The sequence below is a fragment of the Stigmatopora argus genome, chromosome 20, assembly GCF_051989625.1.
Source record: "Stigmatopora argus isolate UIUO_Sarg chromosome 20, RoL_Sarg_1.0, whole genome shotgun sequence".
Taxonomy (NCBI): domain Eukaryota; kingdom Metazoa; phylum Chordata; class Actinopteri; order Syngnathiformes; family Syngnathidae; genus Stigmatopora; species Stigmatopora argus.
The window spans coordinates 5,836,322-5,847,047 of NC_135406.1; the positions used below are offsets into that span (position 1 = coordinate 5,836,322).

At 42.0% G+C, this 10,726-nt stretch overlaps 1 protein-coding gene across 1 annotated transcript; it reads left to right on the plus strand.

The window, feature by feature from the left end:
- Positions 1-1,977: 1,977 nt before the first annotated feature.
- LOC144066148 (uncharacterized) lies at positions 1,978-10,726 on the plus strand. The gene is made up of 3 exons (XM_077589493.1): positions 1,978-2,394; positions 9,799-10,369; positions 10,717-10,726. Exons 1-3 carry the CDS (start codon positions 2,265-2,267, stop codon positions 10,724-10,726), a joined length of 711 nt encoding a protein of 236 aa, XP_077445619.1. The 5' UTR covers positions 1,978-2,264.

The following is a 10,726-nucleotide window of genomic DNA, read 5'->3' on the forward strand; positions in this document are numbered from 1 at the left end:
CATGAAAAATTAGAGGGAACATTGACATGCACCTGCTTGTGGCAGGTGTGATACTGGTGTGCCCATAGCGAGCAATGATGATGTCGTGACCGGATGATTCGCCTAAAGACGTTTTGCCGACGTGTGTCCAATCAGCCTACCATGTCTTTAGAATGTGGGAGGAAGCCGGAGTACCCGGAGAAAACCCACACGCGTCAAAATAAAAAGGTAAAAAAATTGAAAAAAAGCCTTTCTATAAATGGTCATTTTTAAAGAAACTAATGCTTTACTATACATGGTATTTTTTATTATTAAAAAAAGCCTTACTATGCAAAGTCTATGCATGTCTTTGGAGTGTGGGAGGAAACCGGTGTACCTGGAGGAAACCCACACAGGCCTGGGGAGAACATGAAAACTCCACAAAGTTGGACTTGACCTGGATTTGAACTCAGGACCCCAGAGCTGTGAGGCCGACGCGCTAACCACTCGCTCCTCTGGGCCGCTTTTCACATTTTTAAGAACTTAAAATAAAATAAAAATCTTCAGTGTTGAGTCCTAGTAGCAAGCGGAAGACATGGGAGTTGCTTCCGCTTGAAAACTAATTAAAAAAATAAAAAACATTTTCCCCATAAAAAATCCGCGATGTAGTGAAATGCTGAGGGATTACTGTACTTGAATTTGCAATTGCATTGCACAGATATAGCACTTCTACAATTAGCATTAAGCCTTAATGGTTTAGGAAATATATAGATATAAAAATGGACCCACCTTCTAGTCTGTTAAGGACAACTTTTGCATGCATTATTTTGCAAAATGTCGAGTTTTCCTCGTGGAACGTTGCTGCTCTTTTCCCACACGTAAATTCTGATGGAGACGCCATTGATAGCTGCTAGCTAGGCTAAGTTAAAGAGGGCGCAAAGCTTCAAAGTTCTTCGACGACTTGAAGAGTTGTTCCTTTGATATATGCTAACAGGCTGAGCTAAAGTAGCCCGCAAAGCTTCAACGAGGTCTTGAAAATGATTTTGGCTGATATTTAAGGTCATAAAGTAGCTTATGCTAGACACGACGGGGACCCATAAGTTAAGTTTGGTGGCGAAAACTGCGCATGCGCGGTGGCAGCGTCACTTCCTTCGATTTATAAATGTAAGAGAGTCGGAAATAGGAAATAATTATTCTTCAAACGTTCTGACACGTGATTTGTGCAAAAAAAAATTGCACAGGTTTTTATTAAATTAAACATAAATCACTTGAAGATTGCGTCTCAAAGGAGGCGTCGCAAAACGCGCATGCGCAGACAAAACGTCCTGGATAATGGAGCTGTTGCTGTTTCGCCGATTGGCATCACGGGAGAAGTAGTTCTTCAATGAAACGGTTTGAACTCGCAGGAATCAGTCTCTTATTTAGGTATCGCTCTCTCGTGGTCAGGAGAAAATTTGTTTAATTTTAATTTCAGTATTCGTGGACATTGTACACAATAATTAAGACACTGTCAATCACAAGTTATCGAAGAAGCGCATTTTAAGAAATCATATTAGAAAATTAGCAATTTCTCAAAGCTATTTTAAACCCAAAAGGAAAAGTTTGTTTCGCCACCAAAACTTAACCTATGGGTATAAGCTACTTTATGACCTTAAATATCAGCCATATATATATATATATATATATATATATATATATATATATATATATATATATATATATATATATATATATATATATGTGTGTGTGTGTGTGTTTGTGTGCGCGCACACACACACACACACACACACACACACAAACACACACATATATAGCGCATGCGCAGAATAAATCCTTCATGATACGATCAAAATAGTTCCACACTGGGAGAAATTCAGAATTATCAATAATTACGTAAAAGTCCATCCAACAGACCCACGACACTTTGATAAAGTTTATTTCCTTATACTAAACACTTTGGCCAAACGATACATTTTCTGTATCAGTCACGTGGTTCTTTTCGGCACAGTGACGCACCAGTGTCGCTCGTTCATCACTATTTATCAGCAAAACCTGCTTTAGCTTAGTCCAGCTAGCATCTTTCAAAGAAACAAGTCGTCGAATAGCTTGTTCATACTTTAGCTTAATTTAGCTAGCAGCTATCAAAGGAACAAGTCGCCGAAGAGATTGTTTATGCTGTAGTTTAGCTAGCAGCTATCAAAGGAACAAGTCGACGAAGAACTCGTTGTAGGTTTCCTGGCTAATTTAGCTTAGCCTAGCTAGCAGCTATCAAAGCCGCCGCCACCCATCAGAATTCACGTGTGGAAATGTCGGCAAGAACACAACGGCCAAAGCTCCAGGAGGAACTTTTTGAGGTCAAACAGGAGCATTCAACTCACGAGCAATTGACAGTTTGCAACATAACGCACGAGAAAGTTGTTCTTCATAGACTAGAAGGTGGGTTCACGTTTTATTTCCATATAGTCCCTTAAAGGTATTCTATTGACATGACACTATAGTAGCGTACGTACATTTTCATGAATTTGCACTAGCACCATTCGAAGAAAGACGTAATAAATTATATTTCTATTTAAATTAACCACTCAAGGAGGGAAAGAATGAGTCTCAACGCGTGTTAATACTTAACAACGGCATTAAACAGTAGCTTTCCTATTATTGTATCCTTATCACAAACAAACAATGTATTTTTCAAATTACGCAAAGCGCGAGCGCCCCCCAGAGGCGTTCAAGAGTCATTCCTGCTACTCGCCCTCCAATTTTGGCTACATGCTTGAATGACATAACACTTATTTGCATGCTGTAAATCGAAAATTCAAATACTAGAGATATAGATGCACTAAACAACAACGAGAGCAGCGTTCAAACAACGGTGTCAAAGTTGCGGCCCGAGGGCCAAATCTGGCCCACTGCCACTCGGTGCTGCCTGCGAAATTCTTTTCCTTTTTTTAAACTATAAGAACTGACTTTGGGTTCATTTTGGAGTAGTTCTTTTCGCTTATATTTATCCAAACGGATTTGATCTGTATGTAAATAGACCTGGCAGTCGGTAAATGAAGTCAAATGTGAATTGTTTTTTTTTAAATTTTATTGTAATGTTGAACAAACAGATAATACTCAATATTCTTATTTATAATCATTAGGATGAAAAAAAATGTTGATGGCTTGAAACTTATCGTTGTGATTGTCCATTGCTTTCACCTGTGGTCACCTCCCCCTGTGTCACCCACCAGAGAGAGGGGAGAGAGAGAGAGGAGAGAGATATTAAATCGGATTTAAAGAACTGGATGAGAAGCCTTAAATATTTTTTTATAGATCTAAAACAATGTTTATTTGATCTTTTTTTCTTAGTAAGGGAAGATGTCTTAATCATTTGTTGAAAATATTTCTGTATAGTTATTTTTACATTTTACAAAATACTTATTGAACTAAAACACAAAAAGAAAAAAATTGGAGGGAAAAATTGCAAATATTCATTAAAAATGGGAAAATCAAGACATGATTTACATGTAGTGGTTGGTCCAGATTGAATGAATAATGTTAATAAAAGAAAAAACAAACTTTTCCTTTTGGGTTTAAGACACCTTTGAGAAATTGCTAATTTTCTGATATAATTTCTTAAAATGTGCTTCTTCGATAACTTGTGATTGACAGTGTCTTAATTATTGTGTACAATGTCCACGAATACTGAAATTAAAATTAAACAAATTGTCTCCAGACGACGAGAGAGCGGTACCTAAATAAGAGACTGATTCCTGCGAGTTCAAACCGTTTCAATGAAGAACTACTTCTCCCGTGATGCCAATCGGCGAAACAGAACAGCACCATTATCAAGGACGTTTTTCTGCGCATGCGCGTTTTGCGACGCCTCCTTTTGAGACGCGATCTTCAAGTGATTTATGTTTAATTTAATTTTCAATTAAATTCAAACCTGCGCAAACATTTATTGCTCAAACCACATGTCAGAACATTTGAAGAATAATTATTTCCTATGTCCAACTCTCTTACATTTATAAACTTAATGCATCGAAGGAAGTGACGCTGCCACCACGCATGCGCAGTTTTCGCCACCAAACTTAACCTATGGGTCCCAGTCGTGTCTAGCTTAAGCTACTTTATGACCTTAAATATCAGCCAAAATCATTTTCAAGACCTCGTTGAAGCTTTGTGCGCTACTTTAGCTCAGCCTGTTAGCATATATCAAAGGAACAACTCTTCAAGTCGTCGAAGAACTTTGAAGCTTTGCGCCCTCTTTAACTTAGCCTAGCTAGCAGCTATCAATGGCGTCTCCTTCAGAATTTACGTGTGGGAAAAGACCAGCAAAGTTCCACGAGGAAAACTCGACATTTTGCAAAATAATGCATGCAAAAGTTGTCCTTCACAGACTACAAGGTGGGTCCATTTTTATATCTATATATTTCCTAAACCATTAAGGCTTAATGGTAATTGTAGAAGTGCTATTTTTGTGCGCTGCAATCCCTCAGCATTTCACTACATCGCAGATTTTTTAATGCAAAAATGTTTTTTATTTTGTAAATTATTTTTCAAGCGGGAGCAACTCCCATGTCTTCCGCTTGCTACTAGGACTCGGCACTGAATATTTTTATTTTATTTTAAGTTCTTAAAAATGTGAAAAAGCAGCCCAGAGGAGCGAGTGGTTAGCGCGTCGGCCTCACAGCTCTCGGGTCCTAGGTTCAAATCCAGGTCAAGTCCACCTGGGTGGAGTTTGCATGTTCTTCCCAGGCCTGCGTGGGTTTCCTCCAGGTTCTCCGGTTTCCTCCCACACTCCAAAAACTTGCATAGTAAGGCTTTTTTTAATAATAAAAAAGACCATGTAAAGCAGGGGTCTCAAACTTGCGGCCCTCGGGACGATAATTTGCGGCCCCCGTCTTAATATGAAAGATTAATGTTCGTGCGGCCCGCAAAATTGATATGAATGACACTTGTGTTCGGAGCAATGTTCCCTCCAATCTGCGCGCGTGCGCAATTGCGCACTACTCTCGTCTTCTCTGCGCAGTAGCAATCATATGGCGCGCAGTAAAAAAAAAAAAAATCGATTTTTTTTTTTTTTTAATTTTTTTTTTTTTTTACCCCTTTCCCCATGATGGCGCCGTTTAAGTGGCAGCCAGTGGCAGTAGCTCTGTCCACTCATGTTTTTCGTGTTTTACAGCATGTTTTACATGAAAAATTAGAGGGAACATTGACATGCACCTGCTTGTGGCAGGTGTGATACTGGTGTGCCCATAGCGAGCAATGATGATGTCGTGACCGGATGATTCGCCTAAAGACGTTTTGCCGACGGACGTTTGACAGACGGACAGGTCGTACTAGTATTTGTTAGTTTAATGATTAAATACAAATACTAGTATTTGTATTTAATCATTAAACACAAATACTAGTATTTGTATTTAATCATTAAACGCTGTTTTCAGCTGGATTTGACCGAATTTGAGAGCATTTTGAGCCGTTTGGCGAATGGACGTCTATAGACGTTTTTTTGCCTCCATCGCGATATCATCCAGTATTTGTAGTTAATCATTAAATGCTGTTTTAGGATGGATTTGACCCGATTGCTGTCATTTTACGGCTCGGTTCTGCTACATCTGCCTGCCCAAGAGTGCTTATTCCCGGACTGCCATGCCCGCCCAAGAGTGCTTATTCCCGGGCTGCCATTGATGGTAGACGAACATTGATTTTTACTATAATTTGGACAACACCGGCGGCGGGCCGGATTAAAAATCCTAACGGGCCGTATATGGCCCGCGGGCCGAGGTTGAAAAACGGGGCGAGCGTTCGAATCCCGTTTCGGCGAAACCTCCGTTCGGCCGAATGAACGTTCTGTGGAACGTCCATTCGGCGACCTGCCCGTCTGTCAAACGTCCGTCGGCGAAACGTCTTTAGGCGAATCATCCGAGTACCAATGATGTCGCTCACACTGGTACTCAGTGCGCTCAGGGAGGTTGTCTTTCTGCTCAGACCAACAAAAAATTAGAGGGAACTTTGGTTCGGAGCTGAATGAACCAATCACGGTGAGGTATACGGCTCTGGAGGGCGGGACATCGGCCGGGCTGTCCAGTGCCTCGCTCACTCACTCATTCATTCCTCCAATCAGCTGGGTGGAGGAGAAGCCGTGAGGCCAATCACTCCGCTCGGCGCGCACACTCCTCCGCTGCTCTCAGCATAGAACTGAATGAGGGGCTATGATCCGTGATCCAGCCTGTGTCAGTGTCTGTAGCCATCTCCGCGATTGAAACGGAGAGCGAAAGTGCACATGCGCCACAAACCCGCGCGACTGAATGTGAAAGATCAACCCGAGACTCATTCCAAGTGGAAAAACATATTGCAGAGCCCCAGAGATGTCTCTTTCAAAGCCTGCCGTGAAGAGAAAGGTCGGTGATGAGCACAGACAGTTTCAAGAAAAGTGGGGAGTGCAATATTTCTTTGTTGAACACAGGGGCACCCCGACGTGTCTCATTTACACTGAAAAAGTTGCGGTGCACAAGGAATACAATTTGAAACGTAATTGTACTACGAGACATGCTGAGGAGTACGAAAAATACCAGGGAGATGAGAGAGCCAACCAGGTTGCCAGTCTTAAAACACGTCTTCTGAGGCAACAGGATTTCTTCAAGAAGGCTACCAAAGACAGTAATGCAGCAGTCAAAGCTAGCTACGCCGTTTGTGAGTTGATTGATCCTGTGCTAAGTGATCCCAAATGGCTCATGGACTTGGCTTTTCTTGTTGATATCACACATGAGCTTAATGTACTGAACAAGAAGCTACAAGGCCAGGGGCAACTTGTCAGTGCTGCCTATGACAACGTGAGAGCATTCTGCACTAAACTTGTGTTATGGAAAGCCCAGCTCTCTCAGACAAACCTTTGCCATTTCCCAGCATGCAAGGCTCTCGTGGATGCAGGCACACCATTCAGTGGTGAGAAGTATGTGTAGGCCATTTCGAAGCTACAGGAGGAATTTGATCACAGATTTGCAGACTTCAAGACACACAAAGCCACATTTCAAATTTTTGCGGACCCCTTCTCCTTTGATGTGCAAGATGCCCCTCCTGAGCTTCAAATGGAGCTCATTGACCTGCAGTGCAACTCTGCACTCAAAGCCAAGTTCAGGGAGGTGAGTGGAGAAGCAGACAAGCTTGGGCAATTTTTGAGAGAGTTGTCCCCCAGCTTCCCTGAACTTTCCCGAAGGTTCAAGCGGACCATGTGCCTTTTTGGGAGCACATACTTGTGTGAGAAGCTCTTCTCCACCTTGAACTTCAATAAGTCCAAGTACTGGTCCAGACTTACTGATGAGCATCTTCAAGCTCTACTGAGGGTCTCCACTGCTTCCTCCCTCAAGCCAAATGTGACTATGTGAGAAGAAGCGCTGCCAGGTCTCTAGCAGCAAGGAGTAGGCAAGAGAAGCCGTGTTCAGAATATTTCATGTTCAATGTTCCATTCAAGTTCAGAAAGTTAAAGGTTAAAGAGCTGTTAATACAGACATTTGAAACGGAATAAAAATAATTCATTTTCTCTACTTAGCCAGCCAGTGTATATCTACTGTATGCTCATTAGTATTATTTGGTTTTGTATTACTGATTGATTTATTTTTTATTCATCTTTAAGTTAATTTATTTAATTCATTATTTTTTGTTAAAAAATAAAGATATTTGATAACGTTGGAATGTTTTATCAGTGCTTTTCTTGTGGAAATCCTGATGCGGCCCAGACTCGGCCTCTAGCGGCCCCCAGGTAAATTGAGTTTGAGACCCCTGATGTAAAGTAAAGTATCAGTTTCTTTAAAAAATGACCATTTATAGAAAGGCTTTTTTTTAAAAAAAAAAACCTTTTTATTTTGACGCGTGTGGGTTTTCTCCAGGTACTCCGGCTTCTTCCCACATTGTAAAGACATGGTAGGCTGATTGGACACTAAATTGCTCCTAGGTATGAGTGTGAGCGTGAATGGTTGTCTGTCTTGTTGTGCCCTGCGATTGGCTGGCCAACAATTCAGGGTGCCCCCCCCTCTGGCCCGAAGTCAGCTGGGATAGGCTTCAGCCCCCCCCCCGACTCAGATGAGGATAAAGCTGTTCAGAAAATGAGATGAGATTAAAGAATCCTTTGGGTTTAATAAAACAACACATTTTTATACATTGAAATGTGTTGGTGTGCTCTTAATTGTACTTTAATTTTGAAGGTGAACTCTGTTTTCCTCAAACTGTTGATTACAATGCGGGTCACCCGCGAGTGCTATAATTATTCCTTGTTAATTAAACATTTGCTGTGGCAGCCAGCATATTACCGGAAAACGTTGACATACGGGCAATGTTCCCTCTAATTTTTCGTTGGTCTGAGCAGAAAGTCAACCTCCCTGAGCGCACTGAGTACCAGTGTGAGCGACATCATTGGTACTCGGATGATTCGCCTAAACACGTTTCGCCGACGGACGTTTGACAGGCGGGCAGGTCGCCGAATGGACGTTCCACAGAACGTTCATTCGGCCGAACGGAGGTTTCGCCGAAACGGGATTCGAACGCTCGCCCCGCCGGATCGTGTGTACAAGTTTTTCAACCTCGGCCCGCGGGCCATATACGGCCCGTTAGGATTTTTAATCCGGACCGCCGCCGGTGTTGTCCAAATTATAGTAACAATCAATGTTAGTCTACCATCAATGGCAGCCCGGGAATAAGCACTCTTGGGCGGGCATGGCAGTCCGGGAATAAGCACTCTTGGGCGGGCAGATGTAGCAGAACCGAGCCGTAAAATGACAGCAATCGGGTCAAATCCATCCTAAAACAGCATTTAATGATTAAATACAAATACTGGAGCTCTTTGGACATTAGAACCGAGCCCAGGGAAGTGAATTCCTCGGTAAAATGTTGCGATGATGTCGCGATGGAGGCAAAATAATGTCCATATACGTCCATTCGCCAAACGGCTCAAAATGCTCTCAAATTCGGTCAAATCCAGCTGAAAACAGCGTTTAATGATTAAATACAAATACTAGTATTTGTATTTAATTATTAAACTAACAAATACTAGTATTTGTATTTAATCATTAAACTAACGAATACTAGTATTTGTATTTAATCATTAAACTAACAAATACTAGTATTTGTATTTAAAAATTAAACTAACAAATACTAGTATTTGTATTTAATCATTAAACGCTGTTTGAACGAACGTTCATTCGGCGACCTGTCCGTCTGTCAAATGTCCGTTGGCGAAACGTCTTTAGGCGAATCATCCGGTCACGACATCATCATTGCTCGCTATGGGCACACCAGTATCACACCTGCCACAAGCAGGTGCATGTCAATGTTCCCTCTAATTTTTCATGTAAAACATGCTGTAAAACACGAAAAACATAAGTGGACAGAGCTACTGCCACTGCACTGGCTGCCGTTTAAACAGCGCCATCATGGGGAAAGGGGTAAAAAAAAAAAAAAAATCCGCTTTTTTTTTTTTTTTTACTGCGCGCCATATGATTGCTGCTGCGCAGAGAAGACGAGAGTAGTGCGCAATTGCGCACGCGCGCAGCTTAGAGGGAACAGTGCATACGGGTGTCCCATTTTACGGGAAATTTGAGATACGAGCTAAATTCGGAGCCATTTTTTTCCTTGAGAAATGAAACAAATTGGAGATACGAGCTTATTGAGATGGTGGTCAAATATGTGTGGGTGTGTATAGTCATTTGAGTTGATTTCAGTTAAATTTCAAGTTAATGTCATGTTACGAGCCTAACCACCGCCGATATAAGTATAAGACTTTACATTCCCAGTCTAACCTAAAGGACTTCTCTTTGGATAGACAGATTATGAAACATATCATTTATTTTCGTGTCTTTGCAGGTTTCAGAGAATATCTTGGTCCTGATGGGAAAGAGTCTGCTGGCCTTAAAAAGGAACTAGAGCTCCCCCAAATTAAAGAGGAGGAGCCAGAGTTCCCTCAACAACAAATGAGATACGAGCGACTTCCAATCAAGAAGGAGGAAGATGATGTCACCTGGTCATTTGGTGAATTCCTGAAAAGGGAAGAGGATCTGGGCGTGACCAGCAGAGGGGCGGAGCCTGCACACACCTTAACATTACCCCAAATTAAAGAGGAGGAGCCAGAGTTCCCTCAACAACAAATGAGAGACGAGCGACTTCCAATCAAGAAGGAGGAAGATGATGTCACCTGGTCACTTGGTGAAAACCTGAAGAGGGAAGAGGATCTGGGCGTGACCAGCAGAGGGGCGGAGCCTGCACACACCTTAAAGTTACCCCAAATTAAAGAGGAGGAGCCAGAGTTCCCTCAACAGCAAATCAAAAAGGAGGAAGATGATGTCAGTGTGTCAACTGGTGAGCCTTTCAAGAGTGAAGATGATCTGGGCGTGGCCGGCAGAGGGGCGGAGACTCCGAATGGCAGCTCAGCAGAAGGGCAAGCAGACAATTTAATTGCTCCGTTATCAGATACCGAAGACTTGCTTTATGACAATGAAGGTCTTAAGGACGGCAAACTCTGGAAATGCTCTCAGTGTGGAAAAACCTTTGGGAAAAAGTCTACTTTGAAAACACACATGAGGAGCCACACTGGGGAGAAACCATTTTCGTGTTCAGTTTGTGGTAAAACATTTACACAGAAGGGACTCTTAAAAATGCACACAAGAACCCACACTGGTGAAAAACCATTCTCGTGTTCAGTTTGTGGTCTAGGATTCACAGACAAGGGAAACTTAAAAAGGCACACAAGAACACACACTGGTGAAAAACAATTTTGGTGTTCAGTTTGCGGTAA